The sequence below is a fragment of the Brassica oleracea genome, chromosome C4 (assembly GCF_000695525.1).
Source record: "Brassica oleracea var. oleracea cultivar TO1000 chromosome C4, BOL, whole genome shotgun sequence".
Taxonomy (NCBI): Eukaryota; Viridiplantae; Streptophyta; class Magnoliopsida; order Brassicales; family Brassicaceae; genus Brassica; species Brassica oleracea.
Window position 1 is genome coordinate 2,426,586 of NC_027751.1, and position 24,625 is coordinate 2,451,210.

Genomic DNA, 24,625 nt, shown 5'->3' on the forward strand with positions numbered 1-24,625 from the left:
TCTACATTTGTATTAATGTATGCTAAACCCTATTTCATGGTACATGATCATCGTTCAATTTTGTTTAGAAATTAATTTAGTATAACTTCTTATACTCCCTAAATTAGTGAACTAACCATTATAAAATCGCTATTCTCTAGAAAAATAGAGACAACAAAGGTTCTAAACCTCTTTGAACATCATCATATATTAGTAAATGATGCAACTATGCATTAAAGCAATATTGTTATATTTTTTGAATTTTTCTCAAAATCTATGTGTTAACCCCTACGAAAATATTGAGTTTTACGTTAAACGCTCTATATACTGAATATTATACTTTTTGTGTTGTTTTATAATTTCTATCCACATTCTACATTTGTACTAATGTATTTTAAACTCTCTTTCGTGGTATATGGGAATCATTATAATTTTTTATCAATTAATTTAGTAAAACTTTATAATACTCCCTAAATCGGTGGAATAACCACTATAAAATCGCTAATTTCTTGAAAAACGGAGACAGAGAAGGCTCCAAACCTATTTGAACATTATCATATGTTAGTTCAGGATGCAACTATAAATTAAAACAATATTGTCATATATTTCGATTTTTTTTCAAAATCTATGTGGTATATGGGAATCGTTATAATTTTTTATCTATTAATTTAGTAAAACTTTATAATACTCCCTAAATCAATAGAATAATCACTATAAAATCGCTAATTTCTTGAAAAACGGAGACAAAGAAAGCTCCAAACCTATTTGAACATCATCATATGTTTGTGCAGGATGCATATATGCATTAAAACAATATTGTCATTTTTTCGAATTTTTTCCAAAATCTATGTGTTAACCAACCTCCTACGAATATATTGAGTTTTTGGTAAAAGCTTTATATACTGAAACCTGTAATCTTTAGTGTTGTTTTAAAATTTCTAACCACATTCTATATTTGTATTAATGTATGCTAAACTCTCTTTCATGGTACATGAGCATCATTCAATTTTTTTAGAGATTAATTTAGTAAAAATTCATATACTCCCTAAATTAGTGGACTAACCGTTATAAAATCGCTATTCTCTAGAGAAATGGAGACAACAAAGGTTCTAAACCTCTTTGACCATCAACATATATTAGTACAGGATGCAACTATGCATTAAAGCAACATTGTTATATTTTTGAATTTTTCTCAAAATCTATGTGTTAACCCCCCTACAAAAATATTGAGTTTTACGTTAAACGCTCTATATACCGAAGCTTATACTTTTTATTGTTGTTCTATAATTTCTAACCACATTCTACATTTGTATTAATGTATGTTAAACTCTCTTTCGTGGTATATGGGAATCGTTATAATTTTTTATCAATTAATTTAGTAAAACTTTATAATACTCCATAAATCGGTGGAATAACCACTATAAAATCGCTATTTTTTTGAAAAACGGAGACAAAGAAGGCTCCAAACCTATTTGAACATTATCATATGTTAGTGCAGGATGCACCTATGCATCAAAACAATATTGTCATATTTTTCGAAATTTTCTCAAAATCTATGTGTTAATGCCTTATATATTGAAACCTATAATCTTTAGTGTTGTTTTAAAATTTCTAACCACATTTTACATTTTTATTAATGTATGTTAAACTCTATTTCATGGTACATGAGCATCGTTCAATTTTTTTTAGAAATTAATTTAGTAAAACTTCTTATACTCTCTAAATTAGTGGACTAACCGTTATAAAATTGCTATTCTCTAGAGAAATGGAGACAACAAAGGTTTCAAACCTCTTTGACCATCATCATATATTAGTACAGAATATAACTATGCATTAAAGCAATATTGTTATATTTTTAGATTTTTTCTTAGACTCTATGTGTTAAGGATTTACTAAAGGGTCTAATCTCTTTTAAAATGATAATTTTTTAAAATGATAAATTTTTTTTTCTCCACAAAGTTCCCAACTTTGAAATGATTCCGATCAATTTATGCCACCCCGCCGTAACGGTACCGGCGATTCCGTCGACATCTTCCGTCTCCGTTTCCTCCTATCTCCGATTGATAGACACGCAATGCACCACGATGAGAGAACTCAAGCAGATCCACGCCAACCTCATCAAAACCGGTTTAATCTCCGACACCATCGCCGCGAGCCGCGTCCTCGCCTTCTCCTGCGCCGCCACGTCATCAGACATCAACCACGCTTACTTTCTCTTCACAAGGATCAACCCCAAGAACCAATTCGTGTGGAACACTATGATCCGCGCCTTCTCCAAGAGCTCGTTTCCCGAGAAGGCGATTTCGCTTCTCGTCGAAATGTTGTCGTGTTCTGATTCCGTGAAGCCGGAGAGATTGACTTACCCTTCGGTGTTCAAGGCCTACGCGAATCTCGGGAAGGCACGTGACGGGAGGGTGCTACACGGGAGGGTTATCAAAGAAGGGCTTAAAGACGACGCCTTTATACGGAACACGGTGTTGCATATGTACGCGACGTGCGGGTGTTTCGACGAAGCTTGGAGGGTTTTCGAGGGGATGGTGGAGTTCGATGTTGTTGCTTGGAACTCGATGATCATGGGTTTAGCTAGATTCGGGTTGGTTGAAGATGCGCGGAAGCTGTTCGATGAAATGTCGCAGAGGAGTGAGGTTACTTGGAACACGATGATTAGTGGGTTTGTGAGGAACGGTAGGTTTAAGGATGCGTTGGAGGTGTTTGGAGTGATGCAGGAGAGAAGTGTGAGGCCTGATGGGTTTACGATGGTGAGTCTGTTGAATGCTTGTGGCTGCCTTGGGGGAAGTGAGCAAGGGAGATGGGTACATGAGTATATAGTGAAGAATGGGTTTGGGTTGAATGGTGTAGTTGTGACTGCGCTTATAGATATGTACTGTAAGTCCGGGTGTGTTGAGGAAGGTTTAAAGGTGTTTGAGGAGGCTCATGAGAAGCAGTTATCGTGTTGGAACTCGATGATTCTTGGTTTAGCTAATAATGGGCACGTGGAAAGAGCTATTGATTTGTTCTTGGAGTTAGAGCGTTCTGGCTTGGAGCCAGATTCTGTCAGTTTCATTGGTGTTTTAACAGCTTGTGCTCACTCCGGGAAAGTACATAAAGCTATCGAGTTTTTCATATTAATGAGAGAGAAGTACTTTATTGAGCCGTCGATAAAACACTACACTTGCATGGTTAACGTGCTGGGTGGAGCGGGGCTTCTAGAGGAAGCAGAAGCGATGATAAAGAACATGCCGGTGGAAGAAGACGCTATTATATGGACTTCTTTGCTTTCTGCTTGCAGGAAAAACGGTAACGTTGAGATGGCTGAGCGAGCAGCGAAATGTTTGAAGAAGCTTGATCCAGATGAAACTTGTGGTTATGTGCTCATGTCTAATGCTTATGCTTCGTATGGGCTGTTTGAAGAGGCGGTTGAACAGAGGGTTTTGATGAAGGAAAGACACATGGAGAAGGAAATAGGGTGCAGTTCGATTGAAGTAGATTTCGAAGTTCATGAGTTTGTTTCTTCCGGGAAAAGACATCCTAAATCTTCAGAGATTTACAGCTTACTAGGTGTTTTGAACTGGGATGCCTCTGTATTAAGCTCAGAAGTTGGCTACTACTCAATTTGCTGAAACAACTTTATCATTAAAAGATACTTAGGTAATGGTTATTACTGATTTATCATAATGCAATCAGTCATCATTTAGATAATCATTATGTTCTTATAAGTTTTTTCTTTTTTACTGTTGCAGGTACAAACTACAGAGGAAGATTACTTTTCAGTTCTTTCACCAAACTTATGGTTTGATCTTTGATTCCAAGGTAAATTAACTATATGGTACGTTGATATGATGAACCATGGAGATAAGATAGGTTATGGATTAAGGCTTGGACATGGCACGCTGCGCAGCCCCCCAAGAGTAGATATCAGAACCCGAGTTTCCATTAGTGAGTAGGTTCTGAGGCAATCCATGAATGTCATCTAAGGGACGGGATCTTCCATTCTGGTAGTATTGCTGGTTGTGCATAGAAGCAGCTTCATCATCATCCAGAGGAAGACGATCAAACACAGCGTTCATGAAAGATGCAGCCATGAGAACAACGGGACCAGATGCGATTAGCCCACCAACCACTCCTCCACCCACAACCTGGCCTTGAGGGCCGGCTAAGTAAATGGTCAAACCAGTGATCCCAAGCGGTGCTGGTGGAGGCAGGATTGATCCAAGCAACGAGAGGATCTCGAAACGTCCGTGTAATGTCACAATACCTCCTGATGAAGCTGGCTGCCTTAACGTCACATTGTTGACGCAACCGTTGGCACTTAGTATGCAGAGACCTCTCTGTTTCCTTCTTGCGTAATCTGATAAAGTCTCGCAGATGTCATTACCCGAGCTGATCTCAACGGCGTGAGCTCTGAGGGAATTGGGACTGTCGTGAGTGACAATGATTGGTGGTTTGGGTTTGTTCTTGGAGCCAGCTGGTCTACCTCGCGGCCTCTTAGCCATCTCTCCTTCGATTGATGAAACTGGTTGAACCGGTTTGGGCAATGCTTTCATGTTGTTGTTGTTGTTAGTGCCTCTCTCTGCTACTGCTTCATGGTTCCTCAGTGGGAGTAGTGACTTGGATCCTACAGAGGTTGGAGTCAAAGCTGCACCTCCAGCCATTGTTATCAAATTTCAACTGAGATTTTGTGAGGAGTTTATGGGTGTTAAGTAAGGAGATTATGGTGAATTATTATATGGTAGAGACACCAAAAGAATGATTGCGAAGAGTAGGAGATTGTTAAGTTGTCATCAAAATTGTGATTAATAGTTAACAAATTAAGTTTCTGGCAGCCTACTTCTCAACATGAAGATGATTCATGACAATTGTCTTCTTGAACAGAGTAATAATGTTTTTAAACATCTTGTAACTATTTACAACCTACTTTGATAGGGTATGGCAGAGTTTATAGATATTTTTCTCTGTAGCTTCAACTTGGGCCACGTGAGAGGAACGTGTCAAAGAGTCAATTTCAACTTTTTATAATGATTATTGATGAAAGTGAGAATCATAAAAGCAATACGACACAGAAGACGCAACATTTGACAGAATAATAATGCAACAAAAGCTGAGTGGTCTCTGTGGACGTTAGACTAAACTAGTATTGTATTGAGGGCTTAAAGTAAGCTAGCCACTAATCTTGAACTTAGTTTTGTCACTTTGCTCTGTCTCGGCCTGCGTCATCAGTCCATACAAAATCTATGAATCGATAGTTTTATTTTATCTCTCTTACTCGCTTACGTCACGGCTCTCATCACAGAAACCTTTGAACACACGTCTTTTGACTGACAAAAAGATCCGTACAACCAAGACATGAATACTTTTATCAAACAAAACAACAAAACGCCTCCAGAGATTGCAGCAACTACACACTCGACAGGCTCTTTTTTTATCATCATCAGAGAGGGTTTAATCATTGCCATCTCTCCACAAGCACCAAACGTTATGTCGATCATTCAATCACTATGCTAAGGAGACACAGAGCATTTCAAGACTTGAAGAAGCTTCTTTAGAACCGAGTGTAATAGCTATTTCTTATCCACAAGTCTTCTCAGGCTTTTGTAATGTGAGTCTCTGTGCCACTAGGAGAAAGAGATCCATCTTTAGTCTCAACAATCTCTATGCTTGCGGTTCTGCTCTTTCTGTTCCTCCTCTCCTGCCAACACATGAAGATATTGTTTGATTATTACAAATGCGGAAACATATAAACTATTTGCTGCATCTTTGGATCATCATACCTGTCCAAAAGGGTGTTCTTCGGATTCAAGCATCCGCACAACCTGACTCATTCTAGGACGTTTCTCTGCTTCAGGATCAACACATCTAAGTGAAACCAAAAGTGCACGTTTCAGAGCACTCTTACTTGGCCTAGGTTCAAGTCTTGGATCAACAACTTCTTCGGCTCTTCTTGTTCCAACCATCATCTTCAGCCATTCAACAAGATTCACCTGCCAATACACAAAACTCAAATCAATATTCATAACTTTTTCCAAATCAATAACATAAGCAAAATCAATTATCTAAGCCTCACCTCATTAGCAGGACGTCCATAATCAACAGGATCTCGTCCAGTTACAGCTTCAAGAAGCAAAACACCAAAGCTATATATATCACTCTTTTCATTTAACAGCCCTGAGTTAGCATATTCTGGCGCTACATATCTGGAAAAAAAATAATCAAAAACACAGCAATGATTTCTTCTGTAAGGACATTAATAATTAACCATTATGGCCTCAATAGAGTACAAAGCTTTTTGAACATTACCCAAAGGTTCCCATGACTCTGGTAGTGATGTGACTCTCACCAGAGTCCAAGAGCTTTGCTAACCCAAAGTCAGAGAGCTTTGCATTAAACTCATCATCAATTAATATATTGCTTGCTTTTATATCTCTATGGACCACTTTTGGTTCTATTGCTTCATGTAAGTAAGCAAGCCTGTAAAGTTGCAGACCACTTTAATTATTGAAGCAATTCAATAAAAGCTTATACAGATTCAAAACCACTTACGCTTGTGCAGTACCGATAAGGATCTTCATCCTTGCCTCCCAAGTGAGGCTTCCATGTTGCCTCATAGCTCCGTGTAACCATTGCTCTAAGTTACCACTATTCACATACTCATAAACAAGCATCCTGCGTTCATAACCATAATTAGAACACAGTAAAGATCATTCTCATCTGGTAAAGTGTCAAAATGATAAAAAGACAAGAGAGAGAGACTCACCGATGAACTCCCTCTATGCAATATCCTAAAAGCCTAACGAGATTCTTGTGTCGTACATGACCAATAGCCTCAACTTCTACCCTGAACTCCTTCTCAGCTTGTCCTCTACAGACCAAAATTTAGAATGAGATTGTAAAGAAAACGAATCATTTTGCAATCCAATTGACAACTTACAGATTGTTAAAAAGCTTCTTCACAGCAACCTCAGTACCATTGGCGAGTTTACCCTTATAAACAACTCCATAACCACCCTCTCCAATCACATTCTCAGCAGAGAAACGGTCCGTGGCAAGCTCAAGATCCCTAAGAGTAAACCAATGTCCCCAACCAAGATGAGATATCTCCGGTAAACCAACCAAAGGAGACGCTGTCACAAGCCCTCCTCCTCCGTACTGTCTCCCAACGCTTCCAAAGCCTGCTTCATCACCGGAATGAGAACTACAAGCCCTCTCATGGTGGTTATTCACAGAGCTGCATCTACTCAGAGTATCATTATCACTAGACTTGGTTCTCGCCAAGTGAGACATCATCGTGGACTTGTTGTCATTCATTGCTATATATAAACTCTCGGGTTGAGGGTTGTTGTGGCTCTGAAACCCTGCCGCCCTGTCGACTCTGATGTCTTTGGACACGTGTGGTATTTGGTTGAAAGATCTTCTAGACTTGCGGCGGAATGTGATCCAGAGAGACAAGATGCAGAGAATCATCACTATGAACACTCCAACTACTAAACAAACCCATACCCATAGCTTCAGACCCTTCAGACCAAAAAATGATATCTTCTTGGACATCTCAGCGTTTAAAGAACTCTCGGATGCCATCTTCCACTTGCCAAAACTGTCTTTTTTTTTTGCTTCTCGTACAAGTTCACTGTAATAACAACCAAGACAACAACAACAACAGTGTCTCAGATTTAAACACTTTCATACATCATACAATGACTATCAGAGACTCACACTTTCACAGAAACAGTTGATAAAAATGCAAACTTTCATGGTAAGTTCATTAATTGAATTTTGCGGCATATCAACAAACATGTTATGGGCATTACGTGTCCCCACCAAAGATGGGAGCTTTTTTAAACCAGAGAAAAGGCATCACTTAAGTTTGAAGCAAGAGACAAATTTGAAGAGAATCAAACAGATAATGTTATATAAATAAAAACATTCAGGTTGGAAAAAAAAACGTTTTTTTCTTTCTCATGAAACAAAGAAGAGAGCATAAATCTTTACCTTAGAATGTGGGGTTTCTCTTTTGATTTAAACAATGGCAATAACAGCAAAAAGGCTCCATTTTTATTTCCCTTTTTGGAGAAAAACAGAGAGAAAGGGAAGTAAACAGAGCAAAATCCAACAAGAAAAAAAAAACAGAGTATCTCAAAGAAGAATATATAGAAAATACATAGTGATGGAGAAAAGAAGTTTGGTGGGTCTGTAGTAAAGCTGGAGAGAAAGCTTTGTTTGCAATGGAGGAAACAAGAGAGAGAGAGAGAGTAGTGTGAGCAGTGAAGGTGAAGGAAAGATACTGGACTTGTCAACTGTGAGATTTATAGCTGGTTGAAATATTAAAAAAAAAAAAATTTTACAATTTTAAAATAATCATTTAAAAATTCATAGAGATAGGGGGCAAAGCACAGAAGAGGGAATTCCCAAACACAGGCTTTGGAATTTTAAGGTCAATATTATTCTCACTCCTCAATATGTCTATCTATTTTTTCTTCCTTTCACATTTCAATTTTGGATTCTATCCAGAGAAAAAGACAAAAATAGCATTAAATCAAGTTTTTGTTCCCAAACTAGTATTCAAAGTTAAAAGTCACAAAAATAGCACTTAATGTTTTATCAAAAGTCACAAACTTAGGGTTTAGAGTTAAAGGGTGAGGTTTAGGATTTAGGGTTTAGGGTTTAGAGTTTAGGGTTTAGGTTTAGGTTTAGGGTTTAGGGTTTAGAATTTAGGGTTTAGGGTTTAGAGTTTAGGGTTTAGGGTTTAGAGTTTAGGGTTTAGGGTTTAGAGTTGAGAAATGAGGTTTTGAGATAAGATATAAACTTAGAAATGTGCTATTTTGGTCATTTTAGTTTTTGAGTGCTATTTTGTGATATAAACTTAGAAAGGTGCTATTTTGGACATTTGCCATTTTATCTATGTATGTTCAATATTATTATTACTTTGTTTTCTTAAAAAATATTACATTTTTTATTTCAATAATGTTTCAGAAAATAGTTACTTTACTAAAGTGTGATATAAACACGTATTTTAGGAAATTATATTGTGATGGAGTATATTTTATTTATGGGGAATGTTACAACTCATAAGTAAAGAAACCAATGTGCCTTTCTTGGAGATCATGAATCCATGAGCAGTGGTAATAGATTAAAAGAAAAAGCCTGTGATGGAGGCTTTATTTGAAGCATAACTTTTTGGATAAAGTTTATATTTCTCTTTTGCCAAATTAAATCTTATCACCTTTTTAAATGATAATATAATTATTTTAAAAAGGATGTTTGTGATATGGTGACTTACCGTTAGATCCTAAGTATTATTTAAAAAGTTGCACTTGCATTGTGGTCGAGGTCTCATTGGTCGATGGTGGGTGGGGTTTACAGGCAATGGCCAGGTTATTTGCAGAGGAAGAATGGCCGGTTTCCTGGGAGTGTTGTTGTTGCCGCCATGTGATCACGTTCTCTTCACGTGTCTTACACCTCCTTTGTGTTAGATTCTTGCTCAGTATTATTCTCCCCAAGTTTTGTGATTCATCATAATCTATTGCATTACTTGTGACTTTCTTAAGGGATTGTGATGGAAAGTGAAAAGACAATGATTACTTGGTCGATTAAAAATACATCCAACATATAGTTTTCCCATGTGTGCAACTTATGCTATTATTGATTCTCACTTGTTAACATTTTTTTCCGAACCATGGTGATATACTAATATACATAATGAATTCATATGGGTTGTTGTAAGTTGACAAGTGTCATTTGAATTTGATCAGAAAATCAATATACTCCAAATCTGATAAAAGAAAATAAGACAACTCGCTTCAGCCATTCTAAATAGTTGATCAGTGGAATCATTGCTTCTTAGTTGTGCGTAGTTGATCAACTGAATCATTTGTCTCCATTTCTGTCTTAGTTATTGAACTTGACATAGGAACATTTTGTTAAGTGGGAACGTTATGTACTGGCTGTGTCTCGTTCTGTAGTGTGGCAAACATGCAAGTTGTATACTTGTTAGATCAGAGTGTAGTTGATGTTAGTTTTGTATAAATTTTTACTAGCGACCTAGGTAAGCAAACATGACTCCATGGCCCAATGGATAAGGCGCTGGTCTACGAAACCAGAGATTCTGGGTTCGCTCCCCCAGTGGAGTCGGTTTAAACAACTTTTTTATTCTCTAAAAAATTAAACAAACTATTTTATACTATAATTAACAAAAGCTATATAAAGCAGCAGGATTTGCTTGTAATCGCACATGAAAATAAAGTCCTGGTTCTACTTCAATGTGTTACTTTGTTATTTGACTATGAATGAAATACAATAGGATCTTCATATGTTACCTTTGTGCACAGTTTCTTTATGTGTATTAAATCAATCCACAAGAACTTAGGTTTATATATCTGCACATTTTGTGGGTGCAAAACCTAACCTAGACCTCTTTGTATCATATAGTATATGAAAATTCTGTTGCTGGTAGTTACCGATGATCGACATGGAAGATTCAGGAGTTCCTAGTATCGCCAAGCAAACCACTTCCTCACTCAACCAAATGAAGACATTCTCTGCAGGGAAGTTCCAAACTGCTCCATCTGCGAAAGCAATCCCGAGCTCAGGCAGCTCCATGTTGCTCTCCTCCACACCAGACACGTTGAAGCAAGGGTCTAGGATCGGGAAGTCTTCAAACACATGGTACTTCTCTTTCACTTTCTCTGTAATCTTGTTCTTGATGATCTTGTATGCTGGCTCGGCGAAGTAGCTTAAGGTTGTACCCGAATCAATGATGGTTCCACCAGCTCCATCTGATGAGATGTTCCATGTTTCTTGAGGTATGTCCAGAGCTTGGCCATTGACTAGGATGGATTTGATTTGTAGATAGTAAAACGTCTCAACGGAAGTTTCCTTGTTGTGCACGAAAGATGTGAAGTTCAGATTAGGGTTGTTTAGCAAACCCTTGTCTTCTCCGAAGATTAACTTGCTGCTCACGTTAGTGTCGCTGTTTCTGTCTACAAGGCAGTAAGAAAAGGAGTGACCGTAGAGAGACTGAAGCTGAGAAGAAAACGAAAGAGGTCCTCTTCCTAACCCTAGAAGACCTGAAGCACCGTTGAAGAGACCTCTGTTCCAATGTCCACACCCGAACATCATGTCTTCCACCTTGTACTCTGAGCTTCCTCCTTTAGCATTCGTGAGGTTAACTGTGAATGTCTCAACCGCGAAGTCTCCAGTTGTGTTTGATCTGTCTCCATACCAGTAAAAGTAAGGGCAGGATTGGTTATTTGATTCACACGGCACTGAAGGTTCAGGTGATGAGATGAGGCTGCATCTAGGGTCTTTGCATGTTATGTTCTTGAATGATGAAGACGTTTCCGGGTCATAAAATGGACCGTGTTGGTGGAAACAGTCGTAGCAAGGAAGGCACTGGAGCCAGTTTAGGTCACTCCCTGTGTCAAGAATCAATGAGAAGTGTTTTGGTGGTGTCCCCACAAGCACGTCCATGAAGTATTCACCAGAACCAAGCGTCATACCGGACTCAAGTGTTGCCACCAGCTGCCCTGGTGAAGCCTCTGGAGCAATAACCGAGGTAATCTTCTTCTCCTCCTTCTTGTGAGTCTGGTTCTTGGCTTTCTTAGCTCTTGCGTGAAGCGTCTGGATTCTTGTGAGGTCTTGGATTTGGAGATCAACCACTGAATGTGTTGTTCTCTTTGATTCTTGTTTAATCTCCCGGCGCCGTAGCTGAAACTTCATGGATTCTTTGGGATGATCCTTGGCAGGATCATGTTCAGTGGAGGAGAAGCCACAATCGTTGCTTGTGGAAGAAGAAACGTGCATAGAATCTTGGAAGCTAAAGCCGTAGAGGGATGATGAGTTATGCTCATGTTTCCCTGAGAGAGTTCTACAGTCACAAGAAAATGGTGTGACGGTAATCAGACAAAGAATTAAGCTTAGTTTGGCCGACATTAAGCTGCTGAGATTATGAATAAAACCATTAAAGATCAAAGAAATAACAAAAGAAAGAGTGAGAGTCAGAGAGAGAGAGAGAGATCTCCGGCAACTATGGAGCTCGGAATGATACGGAAAGGCTTAGTAATCTCTAGGGGAGACCTATGAGTTATAGCCTCGAAGAGGAGCTAACATAAAAGAAAGCAAGGGAAGTAAAAAATTTGGTGGAAGTCAAAGAAATTAAAATTAATTAAGTTATAAAGTAGATAGTCAATCCGATATATCCTACGTACCAAAAAGTAAGATATAAAATTGCGGAAAATAGTTTAGCAATCGAGTTAAGGAGAATATTATAGGTGGTCTTTCAGTAAGACCGGTTCAAATAAATGGAATTTTAAACCCATTTTTTTCAATATTCGTGTTTTTTCTTTGAATTACTAACTTCTATGTTTACAAATCTTTAATATTTACAATTTAGAGGTCAATTTTTCATCACAAATATTATGTTGCGAGTGATCGATATTGTTGTTGATGATGTGATCAACAAGATTTATTTATATGAGAATCATTCAACACAAAGCGGACAAATATAATTTTATTGATAACAGAGAGACTATAATAGTATTTTTTTTGTATTTGCAATACTTTTATTTTTATAGAAAAATATTTAATTGTTGAAATCTTGTTTACTAATCTACATAATGTAAAATGTACAACAAAGAATCGAAAGTCGTACACCCAATGGTTTTGAAGTTCGGTAATGCTTTTGATTTTTAATGCCGTAGGCAGCTCACATTTAGTTGAAGTTGTATAGTTTTAGATTTGACTCGATTCTATGGTGGATATTAGATCAAAGTCACATCCACAATGCGACTTGCTAATAAGAGAAAATATTTAATAAGATCTCTCTTTTGAGATCAAATAAGAGTATCATACTTTAATTGACTGTAGAAGAGTCTTTCTAAGTGTCTTTGACCATGACTAACGAAATGTAAACATTCATTCAAATTCTTTATTCTAATAAACAAAATATTGAGCCTATGTTGGAAATGCACCAAATCTTTTGAAAACTCGAAAACAAAAAAAGTTATACTTTTCCTTGCAACACTATTCTTGTACTATAAACAATATACAGTGTATATATATAATGAAAATGTTAATAATGAACAAATTATCTACTAATTATATAAGATTGCGGGAGACCATATTTTATCTGCTTATTTAGTAGACGCCTTAGTTAGTGCTAACCTTTTTAGTATTTATATATATTTTTTAAAGTACGCAGTGTTAGAATCCAATTAGTTTTTACTTGCATATATATATTGAAGTGGAATACTATTTTATATCAACCTGATACAACTATACAAGTTTAGTAAATAAAGCAAAAGATCCGAATTTGACTTTGAGAGAGTTGTGTTTAATTAAGTGTAACGTGTTCCTAACCAGACTGTGATGAACCAACAGATTAACATTCAATCAGTCCACACCAAACATATTCATTTCTAAGTGTGCACGTAATTCCAATAAATTTCCATGCTTATCGCTGAAATCTACCTTTCGTAGTCTCAAAATGGTACGTGTGTGTTTGGTAAGTATTTTCATCTTTAAAAAAACAAAACAGTTTTATCGGTGTGTAATAGCATAGCCGATTTGTTTGACATTAAACAATGGCAAATAGTAGCCACATTTTTTTCCTAATGTGAAAGCATTATGTATGGATGTATGCATGAAATCTACTGGGAACAAACCGAACAAACAGACAAAACAGTCTGCAAGATACATGGCTTAGCTTTCAACGAAGATATAGTAAAGACTCCATTTTACTCGTAGTGTTTGATATGTTGTTCAGAAATTTAGAAGACCTTAAACTCTTATCTTGACAATGAAAGCTAATTGTATACAGCTACCTGAAACTTTTGATAAATGAAAATGACGAAAACATGAAGCTATATGATATGAGTGTTAGGAATCATCATGCGGGTCACGGGGGTCGGACGAAACTATAATTGTGGAGGTGCAACCACCGGAACTACATTATTGTAATTGTAATAATTTTTTTTTTTTTTTTTTGACATCATTGTAATTGTAATAATTATAAGAGGACAACATATCTTCTACATGTGCCGTTTCATTTATCACCTCACCATCCACTTTTCTCACCCTTGTCTATCTCCAAAATTTAATATCCCATTTTGGACCGACCAGTAGTTCCACACTATTTCTACTCTCTTTCTTTTGTTACCTTCTCCATATTCCCTTATTTGTGTTTCTTAATCTACTTGTGATATAACATAACTCCCACCTTCACAAATACATTACTGCATTTATTTGACAATATTCGAATTAGATACATATAAGATCAAGGAGTAAAGATTGTTTTTGTCTATTATTCATTTTGTAGATACAATAAGATCAAGGAGTAAAGATTGTTTTTGTCTATTATTCATTTTGCAAGCTATCCAGCGGTTTTCACTAGTATATTACCGTCTCACTACTAGAATTCAACCTAATTTGGTGTCTTGTATTGTAGGGTTGTAAAAGAATAGTGTGTTATTTTCTTACCAATATAAATGTATATCTATTTTTTTTATATATGCATGGCTGTTTTAGGTAGATAACTGTTAATGAGCGCAGTGAGCATGCACTCTATTTTATCATACACCTACCAAACTTCTAATTCAATAAATACTTCCAACTCTGTCTCTGTTTTCTTTCTCTCTTTTTGGTTCTTTAATCAAAGATTAGAGTTAAGCAAAGCATATACAGAAGTATAATAATAATTAAAAAAATATTCACATCATGACAATTTCTTAAATCTTCCGTTCTTAATTAAAAAAAAACTCCATTTGATTCTATATATACCACCGAATCGAACAACTTATAGTACACAGAAATTAACCCAACCTATATATATATAAGAATTCGTACATATCTATTTAACAATAGTTATATTAGATAGTAAATATAATGTGTATATATTGAATGAAATTCATAGGTAGCATCGCCGTCTAACTAAGCAACTTGTTGGTATGGCAGAAAATTATTTGTCACCATCAATACTATGCATTATGTTGACCGCTCTTGTCTCCCTCGCCGGAGCAAAAGTCCCGGCGATCATTGTCTTCGGCGACTCTTCCGTAGACTCCGGCAATAACAACTTCATACAAACCATGGCCAGAGCCAACTTCGAACCTTATGGCCGCGACTTCCCTGGTGGCCGGCCCACCGGCCGCTTTTGCAACGGCCGTCTCTCCTCCGATTTCACCTCCGAGGCTTACGGTCTTAAACCAACTGTCCCGGCCTATCTGGATCCGTCTTACAACATCTCAGATTTCGCCACCGGAGTTTGCTTCGCCTCTGCCGGCACCGGTTATGATAATTCCACCGCCGGTGTGCTAGTAAGTCTACATTTCACTTTAAACGACCTAGTATCGCTTGTTTCTTGCGTGACAAGTAACACCTAGTGATTAATTTGTTTTATATTTTTAGGGCGTGATTCCTTTATGGAAAGAAGTCGAGTACTACAAGGAATACCAACACAAACTTACCGCCCATCTCGGCCGCCGAAAAGCAGCAAACATCATCAGAGAGTCGCTGTACTTGGTCAGCATAGGAACCAACGACTTCTTAGAGAATTATTACACCTTGCCGGACAGAAAATCTCAGTTCAGCATCAGTCAGTACCAAGACTTCCTCATAGGGATCGCCGAGATGTTCTTGAAGGATCTTTACAAACTTGGTGCTAGAAAAATGTCTTTCACCGGAATATCTCCAATGGGATGTCTTCCACTAGAAAGAGTGGCGAATCTTGACGACCCTTTCAGCTGTGCTACGAATTACAACGACTTGGCGATCGATTTTAACGGGAGGTTGAGGAGATTAGTGAGGAAGCTGAATCAAGAACTCTCTGGAATGAAGATATATTTCGCTAATCCTTATGATATCATTTGGGACATTGTTACAAAACCATCACGTTACGGTCTAGACGTATCGAGTTCTGCGTGTTGTGGAACGGGCTTGTTCGAGATGGGGTTTCTTTGCGGCCAGGACAATCCGTTAACTTGTAGTGACGCAAATAAGTTTGTTTTCTGGGATGCTTTTCACCCGACCGAGAGGACTAATCAGATTGTGTCTGATTACTTCTTTAAACATCTCAAGAATCTCTTTCATTGATCCTTATTCACATATCTATGAGTATATTCATTTACATGAATCTAGCTTCATTTTCAAATATTAGAGATTGTTTTTTTTTTGCCCAATATAATAAAAGCTCAACAGAATCAAAAGACAAGACTAACTATATGAACATGACCTGAAAACATGTCTGATATAAACAAAAGGAAATTGCAAAACAATTGTTGGACAATATTGACTCGATGAATGCATAGCCAGAACCGGTTTCATTCGCCTATTACCCTCAAAATATTGGTCGTCCCCAAATGATTAAGAGATATATATGTTTAATAATTATTTTAAGCCTCATGAATCTGAGAGCCAGTCATGCGCATAACCTTGTGATTCAAGTGCAATATATGATCCTAAATGTATAGAACTCAAGGAGTAATCTCATACATGTATTATTATTTTATAAAACAAAAAACAATGGTTTTGCTTTATATATCCTTTATACATAGGCACATAGCTCCCAAAAGGGTAAATTATTATTAGTGTTTAGTGTTGCCATCTATAACAGACCTAAGTTCATCCCAACTTGCTGAGTCCCCAATGAAATCTCCACCGTTGATGTTCTCGAAACTCAAGAAGCTGTTATCATGACAAGTATACGTCGGTTGACTGAAACCAAAGCTAGTAAGTTGGTTCCAGTAAGGATTCTGCGTTGGTGACTGAAGCTGTAGATGTGGCTCGTGTAGCTTGTGCGACAAGGAATCTACAACGTGGTGGCTGGTGTGATCGGAGTCTAAGCTGCTCGTCTTAGAACACGAATCGGCTAAGGTAATAACCGGTTTACGGTTTGATTGTACGATGGTTGGGTTTCTCTGGTGTGTTACTCGTTTGAAGATTCTGCATAGTGTCCAGACCTCCTGCAAGAAAACAAGACGAACTTATTAGTTTCTTTTTTTTCCAAAGGAAAAATATGAATTTAATTTTGATTGTGTGCTACTTTTCTATATTATGGTTTTAAGTTTTATAAAGAAAACCATAACTTTTAGTGTCGTCATTGATTCAGTCAATATTTAACTAATTAAGATAATCCAATTTGACACACAAAAGCTACTTGAATGTCTTTTGGTTCAAAGAAAAAATATAAGTATTAAACTAACGGATGTTTTCTAGTAATTATATTTTGTTGAATGAAAACTAAATATCAAATTTTAATGGATGATAAATTATATTCTATTGTAAAATAATAAAGAAATCTTAGTCTGGAGCCCTGTCTAGTTTTAACTTTCTCACAAAAGCTTGGTCCCATTTTCAGGAAAAAGGAAATATGTGATCAATGCTCGTATGGAAATGTGCATTTGCGACTGACTTTTTAAAGCATTTAACACCACGAATACAAGAAAATTGTCTCACTAGAAATGGGCAAGATGGTTTACCCTGATGCATACTTTTCTTGGTTAAACAAAACCGGTTTGTTTGTTTATAAGAAAATTAACAGAAAGCCTCATATTATGTTTAAAAGTAATTGAACTCACTGCTTGTTGAACTGGCGAGTCGGTTTTCGTGGTGGAGGGGAGGCGGAATTCATGCATCATCCAATCGGTTTTAGTCCCTTTACCGGCTGAACCAAGATAGTAAACCAGAGATTTCTTTAGACCGACACAGTCAAGATTGGAGTAAACCTGTTTGTCAATACCGGTGGCCTTCCAGAAACCTGAACTGGTGACTCGGTTTGGTCTAACGCTATTTCTGTATTTCCTGCCTCTCATGCAGAAGAAGTACCATTCCTTTTCCCCGACGCTGCTCACTCCTAATAAAATTTACAGTAAATATTCATATTAATTGGTTTTATGAAAAAAAATATGTTCTTACTAGTATGCGAAAAGGAAACTAAAATACATCTTGGCAATTCGCAATGAAACACATTGATTCCAGATAAATAGGGCACGTAATAGGGTATATATGCATATTATAAAGACATGCGTTTTATTCATATGAATGATCCCGTGCATATTTTTAATATATGAAAGCATACTTTTCTCTGGTTAAAAAAAAAACTGAATGCCAGAATGATTTATAAATAAATAGTTATCTATAGTGTCGCTATTACGAAGTTTCAACTGACTGCTAAAGTACCAAGGTGTTCAATTTAGATTTTGGTTTTTGAAGTGTTCAAACCAAATAGATGTTTGGTTTGGTTTCATAAAGTTTAGATTCGATTGTTAACCAGAATATTTTAACTTCATAAGAAAATTCATCTTAATCAGATGTCTCTTTTGTATTTAGAATTTAGATGGTGTTTAGAAATTGACAAAGAAACTGATATTTTGTTTTCAGGTGGAATATTTGGTATCGTTTTGATCCTTCGGGGGGGGGGGGGCATATTTAAGACCCCTAATTAGTAATTAATACTATCTGTTTTGAGAAAGATATGAGAAAAGGAATACAAAACTTACTCGGAAGATCCCAAGGATCGTACTTATAGATATCGACCTGTTTAATAAGCTCGAGTTTGATGGGTTTGTTCTCTACTTTTCTTCGAAGATAATACTCTAAAAGTTCTTCGTCCGTAGGATGAAATCTGAATCCAGGAAGTGTTGTTTCATCTTCTTCTTGATGATCCTTATTACCTTCACCACTCATCTTCGCTACATCGATATGTTTATATCACCCTATCAAGTCTCTCGGAATAAAAACTTCGATCTGTACACATATATAGGTAAATGTCAATCAGTTTCATGATAGTTTTTATGCGTTTCTTCGTTGCTGGGTCAATGACGAATGACGAATGACTTTGACTTTGACTATTATTAGACACATAATATCTTAATGAAAGCCGATACCAATTTAATAGTAGTATTTACTATTATATAATTCAACCAAGTATTCATTTGATATTAGTCTTTGATGCTATGAGTCTTTTGGTTCACCACAAGATAAAGCCCTTCAGAAACTTTCTATTATGATACATGCTATAAACACTATGCTCTGAAGATACTTTCATTAATTGTAAAAATGTTTTTTGTTCGAATAAATTTAATATTCTCTCAAAAAAGTTATTTAACTGAAAATTCTTTTTTTACAGAATAGTAAAAATCGATTTATCTCATGGTCTTTGTGATTGAACAATATATTTTCTTTTAAATGCGACAACTTTTTATAATAATGATCCTTGAACCATCAACCTAATTAAAGTTTGTGATAATCTTCGGAAATTTTTTATTAGTATTTTCAGAACTAAAACTCATATGCTGTATTAAAAGATGTCTCTCAAAAAGCATACAATATTTTTAATTCAGTGACGAAAATATATAATGAGTGTATGTCGTATTATAACTCGTCCTTTGAGTATGCAGAAAAGTCCAAGAAAATGGAAAACAAAGATAATTGATTGCAACTAATATATACAGTATATTATTGCCGGCGAAAAAGAAAATCTATGCATGATGTAATATTATCGAAATTCAAACATGTCGTTACCCGTAGCTGTTACGAATATACAGTAATTATATTAAATTATCAATAAACTAGTTCGATATACTTATATAGGTAAATTCACGTGGTTTGACCATATAAATATATAATAGATAAATATATAATAGATATTAGATTTCCAAAATATTGAAAATATTTAAAATAGTAATACTATTCTCATAATTAAGAACCAAAAGATAACTTTTAAATATGCCTCCACAGTGGACTATTTTGATAGCCGAGGAGCCAAACACAAACGTCGATGGTAGACCAAATTTATTAACAATAACCATTCTCATATCATTATCCCCTTCAACTGCATTCCAAAGTGTTAGTTACACACTTAAACTTAGTTAAAGGAAACTACTTTTTTTTTTTTTTTTGCTTTAACTTTGGTAGGAAACTACTTTTTGTTACGATTCAAAATATTTAATAGTTTTTTTGTGGACAATTAACCATACGATTCTTGCATAGAAAATTTCCATCTAAACAAGATAACAAAAAATAAGTACTAGTGCAATAAACTATTAAACAATAAACGATTAACCGGCCAATTCAATTTCCTACGTTTAAAAACCAAGGTTATTAATATTACCGCCCCAAATAACACATAGTAAAATAGTTTATCACATCATTTTTGCCACGTACACCCGATGTTTTTAATGATTATTAATTACGTTTGTATTTTCTAACCACGCCATTTATTAGTCATAACCTCTGTTCGGAAATACGCTAGGCGCTATCCGTGCAGTAATTCCGGACCTAGCGAGTTGTGAAAAAAGCGGAGATTAAGCAGGGATTAATTTTATGTATTTATAGAATAAATATTATTATATGTGTAAGCATAAGAAGATTTTAAAGTAGTCTAGTGGTGCGGGAGTCTTCTATGTACTGATGGGACTAGTCCTGGGCATTAAAACCGGTTCCGAAGAACCGAACCGAAACCGAGCCGAAGCTACAAAATAAAATAATAACGAAGCGTTATTATCGCTGTACATAGGCTGGGCATTAAAACCGGTTCCGAAGAACCGAACCGAAACCGAGCCGAAAAGACCGGTTCGGTCCGGTTTTGGGTATGAGAAATAAACCGAATGGAGCCATTTGTCTGGTACTCACGGGTAGCGGATCGGTTCGGATTTAAACCGGGATCCAATTGAGTACCCGACATTTACCTCGTGAATAGTATTCATCTTCATTACTCAACAAGGGGTGTCGGGTTCAGCCGATGGAGAAGAACGAAGAGTCTCTACTTTACTCTCTGTAGCCGTTTCTCCTCATATCGAAGAGTCTCTCCGCATGCTCGTCTCGAGGGTCGATCTTGAGTCCCTATAAATATGGACACTGAAGATTGCATGAGTTCATACTCTTATCAATCGAAAACCTTCTCAAAGGTAAAATAAACCCTAATTGATTGCTCAATCGATTGTTCATTACCAAAGTTCTTATTTTCATTTGATTGCAAACAAATGGATTGTGTTTTTTCTGACAGATGGATTCTTCAGCATCGGTTAATCCAAAGAACAATGGCAAAGACAAAGTTTCTGATCATGAAGAAACAGAGGACGAGCTCATCACTCCTGACAACAGAGGAAAGAGGAAGACTTTTGCGAGTTCAAGTGGAGCTGCTTCTCAGCCAACAAAGCACACTAAGGTTTTAACCCCAAGGTCTTATGTCTGGGAGCATTACACTCGGACTCAAGAAAACCGTGACAGATGCGTTTGTCACCACTGCAAGAAGAGTTTTGCTTGTGCTTCAAAGTCTGGTACTTCGAACCTGGGAAAGCATCTGACAACCTGTAAGCAGTATCTGGCATGGGAAGCAGCACGAAAGAAGAATCAGACAGAACTTACCGACAATGGAGCTGTGAGGGATACAAAAGTTTCTGAAGCTCAAGTCAGAGAGGCAACAAATGAGATGCTCGTGATTGGGGAAATGCCACTTTCATTTGTTGAAAGTATGGCTTGAAAGCACTTCTGCAACAAAATAATCGGTTTCAACCCACACTCTAGGAGGACCGCAACAAGGGACATCGTTGAACTGTATGTCAGAAGGAAAACGGCTTTGAAATCTTGGTTCAAGGCTAATAAGCAACGAGTCTCTCTTACAACTGACATATGGGTTGCTCAAACAACAGGTAATGTTTGAAACTAGTTTTTGAAACTTCGAGATTATTATTTTTTTCAATATGTGAGCTTCTTCAATTTTTCTAACTCGTTTTTGAAACTGTAGGCGCGAGTTATATGGTAATCAATCTTCACTTTGTGGATGCTTCCTGGCAGCTAAAGAAGTTGATCATCGGTTTCAAGCACATCACAGACCACAAAGGTCAGACAATTTTGACTGTGCTTCTAGATTGTTTGGCTGAATGGGGCATAGAGAAGATCTTCTGCATCACGGTTGATAATGCAACTGCAAACACCTCTGCGCTTAGGAAGTTTCAGAGTAGATTCTCTTTATTGTCAGATGAAGCGTTTGTTATGAATGGAGAGTTTGTGCATATGAGATGCGCAGCACATATCATTAATTTGATTGTTAAAGATGGTTTGGCTGAAGTGGATAGTAATGTCGCTGCAATTCGTAATGCTGTTGGGTATGTTAGGTCTAGTACGTCTAGATTAAGGTCATTTGAGCTTCGGGTTGATTCGGGAAAGATGACTAGGGGTAGTTTGCCACTGGATGTTAAAACTAGATGGAATTCTACTTACTTGATGTTGTCGAGAGCTCTTGAGTTCAGGTTAGCCTTTGACAAGATGGAGGCAGAGGACAGGCTTTACAACGACTACTTCATGGAGTTTGATGGTGGAGCACAACGGGTTGGACCTCCTGCTATGGTTGACTGGCATGCGATTGAGCGGTTGGTAAGGTTTCTGATTATCTTCTACAACTCCACATTGGTAGTGTCTGCAAGCACTTCTCTGAACTCCTACAAGTGCTATGGCGAGATCGTTACAATCCAGAAGAATCTGATGGGGTAGAGTAATTCTGTTGACTCGGAATTGAAGACGAATGCTGATGACATGCTCCTGAAGTTTGATAAGTATTGGGCTGGTATGAAGAACATCAACAAGATGTTGATTGTAGCAACGGTTTTTGATCCTAGGAAGAAGATGCAGTTTGCAAAAATGTGTTTTGAGAAACTCTATGGGAAAGATAGTGCAGAAGCTAAGGAGATGTTTCAGTCACTGATTGATGTATTGCGGTTCATGTTTAAAGAGTGAGTACAGTGCTCGGTATGCCAGAGGTGAAGCAGTTCAAGCGTCTCAAACCACTCCAGCTGCATCTTTTGGTAGCCAAGAAGCTTCATTCGATAGAGTCAATTTGATCAATAACGAGATGGGGTATGAAAGGATGGATTTCATGTATGAGGAGTTGGTTGGAGAAATTGAAGATCGAGAATCTAAGGATGAGTTGGATACTTATCTAAGGGAGAGTGTAGTCAATCCGAGAATCATTGTAGGAGTTGAGTACGATGTTTTGTCTTGGTGGAAGTTCAATGCTCTGAAGTTCCCTGTTCTTGCAGAAATTGCAAGAGATGTACTTGCAATGCAAGTCTCTTCAGTTGCTTCGGAGTGCTTTTAGCACGTCTGGTCGTATCATTGATTCATACAGGAGCTGTCTTACTCATTACATGGTTGAAGTGTTGATGTGCTCTGAGCAATGGCTTAAGGCAGACATTCGTTGTGGTGATTCAAGGCTGGTGACAATGGAACAAATTCTCAGTGACTTTGAGTATGAAGACAAGCTTAAGAAATGTACTTTTCTTCTCTAATCTTATATGTTAAATTTTTTTAGCTGTTTGCTAGTTATATTAATTTATGTCAGAGTATGATAATCTGAACTTGCAAGAAGACTAAGGAAGTGTGTTGTCTGGTCCCTGTGTTTGGTTCTTTGGTTTCAAGGTAAACTCAACTTATAGTTTCTGCTATGAACTTTGAAGTTGATCATTGCTTATTTAATTTGCTAACGCAAGTTTGTTTTCTTCGTTCGAGGATAATTTCGGAGTGTGGTGAAGTTTTTTCTGCTGAAGTTTGGTCGATGGTGAAGTTTTTTCTGATGAAGTTTGGATGGTGAAGGCTTTTGTTTTTTTATGTTCGGTCTGAGACAGTAGTTCTCTTTGTTTCTCTGTTTGTTTTGTGTCATGAACACATTTTCTCTGAATGTTGTTGTTATTAGTTTATGTTATCGGAAACAGAATGTTGTATTTTTTTCAACTAGTAATATCATTCTCGGCTTTATATTAGCATGTTTGCTCTCTTCTTCCATTCTAACTCATGTTAAACATTTTACAAGTTATTATAGTTACTTATGTAGTCATGTAAGTTTGGATATTTGGATCAAAAACAAGGAAGTTTGGTTACTTTGGATCTTTTTATCCGGATCCGATCCGGTTACAATGGTGATATCTTGCATATTTCTAATGTTTTATCCATTCACCCATGTGCATTTTGATCATATAGATTAGGATTTAGCCATGTTTAGGTTGCATTTTGCATGCATGAGTCCTTATCAGGTATTGGAGTGCCACATGGAGTTCTTGGAGACATTTGGGTGCAATTGGAGTCCCAAAGAAGTGTTTAAAGTGATTATTGGGCGAGCACCTTACCGGAGCGACCAGTCCGGAGCGATTCCGTCAAGTCACTCTGATCTCCCTATCAGAGCGACCTTACCAGAGCGACGAGCGGAGGTCGCTCGCGTTTTGATCACTCGGAAACGCGAGAACGAGTCCGGAGCGACCTCTCGCAGCGACACAGCGAGGTCGCTCCCGAAGCACGGAGCGACTACTCGGAGCGACGAGCGGAGGTCGCTCGCGTTTTGATCACTCGGAAACGCGAGAACGAGTCCGGAGTGACCTCTCGTAGCGACACAGCGAGGTCGCTCCCGAAGCACGGAGCGACTACTCGGAGCGACGAGCGGAGGTCGCTCCGCGTCTTGTTTCTGCTCGAACTTATGATTTCTCAAGGGCCTTTTGGTCATTTCATGATGCACGTTTTTATTTTCTAAACCTATGTTGTAAGCCAGGAGAAGGGGATCTATCTTTGTTCGGAGGAAAAACCACCAAAAACCTTTGGAAAGTCATCTTTTGAATGGATTGATCAGTTTTTGTTATTGAAATTCTGTGTTCTTATATCTATTTTCTTTGTGTTT

The 24,625-nt window shown here is 37.2% G+C and overlaps 7 protein-coding genes and 1 non-coding gene across 9 annotated transcripts; 4 read left to right on the forward strand and 4 right to left on the reverse strand.

The window, feature by feature from the left end:
* Nucleotides 1-1,941: 1,941 nt before the first annotated feature.
* Nucleotides 1,942-4,030, forward strand: LOC106342279 (pentatricopeptide repeat-containing protein At2g42920, chloroplastic). The gene is made up of 2 exons (XM_013781159.1): nt 1,942-3,627; nt 3,720-4,030. The coding sequence occupies exon 1, from the start codon at nt 1,953-1,955 to the stop codon at nt 3,597-3,599; it is 1,647 nt and encodes a 548-aa protein (XP_013636613.1). The 5' UTR covers nt 1,942-1,952; the 3' UTR covers nt 3,600-3,627; nt 3,720-4,030.
* LOC106342281 (AT-hook motif nuclear-localized protein 16) lies at nt 3,670-4,851 on the reverse strand. The gene has a single exon (XM_013781163.1). It carries the CDS (start codon nt 4,629-4,631, stop codon nt 3,849-3,851), a length of 783 nt encoding a protein of 260 aa, XP_013636617.1. The 5' UTR covers nt 4,632-4,851; the 3' UTR covers nt 3,670-3,848.
* A 418-nt stretch (nt 4,852-5,269) lies between these two features.
* On the reverse strand, nt 5,270-8,280 carry LOC106342280 (probable receptor-like protein kinase At2g42960). Of its 2 annotated transcripts, none has more exons than XM_013781161.1 (8): nt 7,963-8,280; nt 6,905-7,600; nt 6,731-6,835; nt 6,517-6,639; nt 6,274-6,444; nt 6,041-6,170; nt 5,748-5,957; nt 5,270-5,665 (listed from the first exon to the last, which is right to left on the reverse strand). In XM_013781161.1, exons 2-8 carry the CDS (start codon nt 7,549-7,551, stop codon nt 5,561-5,563), a joined length of 1,491 nt encoding a protein of 496 aa, XP_013636615.1. In that variant the 5' UTR covers nt 7,552-7,600; nt 7,963-8,280; the 3' UTR covers nt 5,270-5,560. The 2 variants fall into 2 exon arrangements, with proteins under 2 accessions (XP_013636615.1, XP_013636616.1); XM_013781162.1 differs by lacking the exon at nt 7,963-8,280 and adding an exon at nt 7,687-7,892.
* Nucleotides 8,281-10,027: 1,747 nt separating this feature from the next.
* TRNAR-ACG lies at nt 10,028-10,101 on the forward strand. The gene has a single exon. It is a non-coding gene; the product is annotated as a tRNA-Arg (tRNA).
* A 120-nt stretch (nt 10,102-10,221) lies between these two features.
* On the reverse strand, nt 10,222-12,070 carry LOC106340460 (aspartic proteinase nepenthesin-2). The gene has a single exon (XM_013779340.1). It carries the CDS (start codon nt 11,899-11,901, stop codon nt 10,339-10,341), a length of 1,563 nt encoding a protein of 520 aa, XP_013634794.1. The 5' UTR covers nt 11,902-12,070; the 3' UTR covers nt 10,222-10,338.
* A 2,716-nt stretch (nt 12,071-14,786) lies between these two features.
* Nucleotides 14,787-16,116, forward strand: LOC106340113 (GDSL esterase/lipase At2g42990). The gene is made up of 2 exons (XM_013778976.1): nt 14,787-15,281; nt 15,373-16,116. The coding sequence occupies exons 1-2, from the start codon at nt 14,913-14,915 to the stop codon at nt 16,054-16,056; spliced, it is 1,053 nt and encodes a 350-aa protein (XP_013634430.1). The 5' UTR covers nt 14,787-14,912; the 3' UTR covers nt 16,057-16,116.
* Nucleotides 16,117-16,444: 328 nt separating this feature from the next.
* On the reverse strand, nt 16,445-18,700 carry LOC106340471 (transcription factor JUNGBRUNNEN 1-like). Its single transcript, XM_013779351.1, has 3 exons — nt 18,462-18,700; nt 17,541-17,815; nt 16,445-16,925 (listed from the first exon to the last, which is right to left on the reverse strand). The coding sequence occupies exons 1-3, from the start codon at nt 18,646-18,648 to the stop codon at nt 16,548-16,550; spliced, it is 840 nt and encodes a 279-aa protein (XP_013634805.1). The 5' UTR covers nt 18,649-18,700; the 3' UTR covers nt 16,445-16,547.
* Nucleotides 18,701-20,813: 2,113 nt separating this feature from the next.
* Nucleotides 20,814-23,059, forward strand: LOC106337837 (zinc finger BED domain-containing protein RICESLEEPER 2-like). The gene is made up of 5 exons (XM_013776946.1): nt 20,814-20,870; nt 20,969-21,434; nt 21,710-22,374; nt 22,483-22,566; nt 22,694-23,059. The coding sequence occupies exons 1-5, from the start codon at nt 20,814-20,816 to the stop codon at nt 23,057-23,059; spliced, it is 1,638 nt and encodes a 545-aa protein (XP_013632400.1).
* Nucleotides 23,060-24,625: the final 1,566 nt, after the last annotated feature.

Bases quoted from the DNA above. Each gene is read 5' to 3' on its own strand.
- LOC106342279 (XM_013781159.1), top strand. From the start codon at position 1,953: ATGATTCCGATCAATTTATGCCACCCCGCCGTAACGGTACCGGCGATT.
- LOC106342281 (XM_013781163.1), bottom strand. From the start codon at position 4,631: ATGGCTGGAGGTGCAGCTTTGACTCCAACCTCTGTAGGATCCAAGTCA.
- LOC106342280 (XM_013781161.1), bottom strand. From the start codon at position 7,551: ATGGCATCCGAGAGTTCTTTAAACGCTGAGATGTCCAAGAAGATATCA. The intron at 6,836-6,904 runs GTAAGTTGTCAA...TTTGGTCTGTAG, and splicing joins AAGAAGCTTTTTAACAATCT to AGGACAAGCTGAGAAGGAGT. The intron at 5,958-6,040 runs GTGAGGCTTAGA...GTGTATTGGCAG, and splicing joins ATGGACGTCCTGCTAATGAG to GTGAATCTTGTTGAATGGCT.
- LOC106340460 (XM_013779340.1), bottom strand. From the start codon at position 11,901: ATGTCGGCCAAACTAAGCTTAATTCTTTGTCTGATTACCGTCACACCA.
- LOC106340113 (XM_013778976.1), top strand. From the start codon at position 14,913: ATGGCAGAAAATTATTTGTCACCATCAATACTATGCATTATGTTGACC. The intron at 15,282-15,372 runs GTAAGTCTACAT...TTATATTTTTAG, and splicing joins ATTCCACCGCCGGTGTGCTA to GGCGTGATTCCTTTATGGAA.
- LOC106340471 (XM_013779351.1), bottom strand. From the start codon at position 18,648: ATGAGTGGTGAAGGTAATAAGGATCATCAAGAAGAAGATGAAACAACA. The intron at 17,816-18,461 runs GTAAGTTTTGTA...AAATTTTATTAG, and splicing joins CGATCCTTGGGATCTTCCGA to GAGTGAGCAGCGTCGGGGAA. The intron at 16,926-17,540 runs GTGAGTTCAATT...GTTTTCTTGCAG, and splicing joins ACTCGCCAGTTCAACAAGCA to GAGGTCTGGACACTATGCAG.
- LOC106337837 (XM_013776946.1), top strand. From the start codon at position 20,814: ATGGACACTGAAGATTGCATGAGTTCATACTCTTATCAATCGAAAACC. The intron at 22,375-22,482 runs GTAGTGTCTGCA...TCGGAATTGAAG, and splicing joins TCTTCTACAACTCCACATTG to ACGAATGCTGATGACATGCT. The intron at 22,567-22,693 runs GTTTTTGATCCT...TCATGTTTAAAG, and splicing joins AGATGTTGATTGTAGCAACG to AGTGAGTACAGTGCTCGGTA.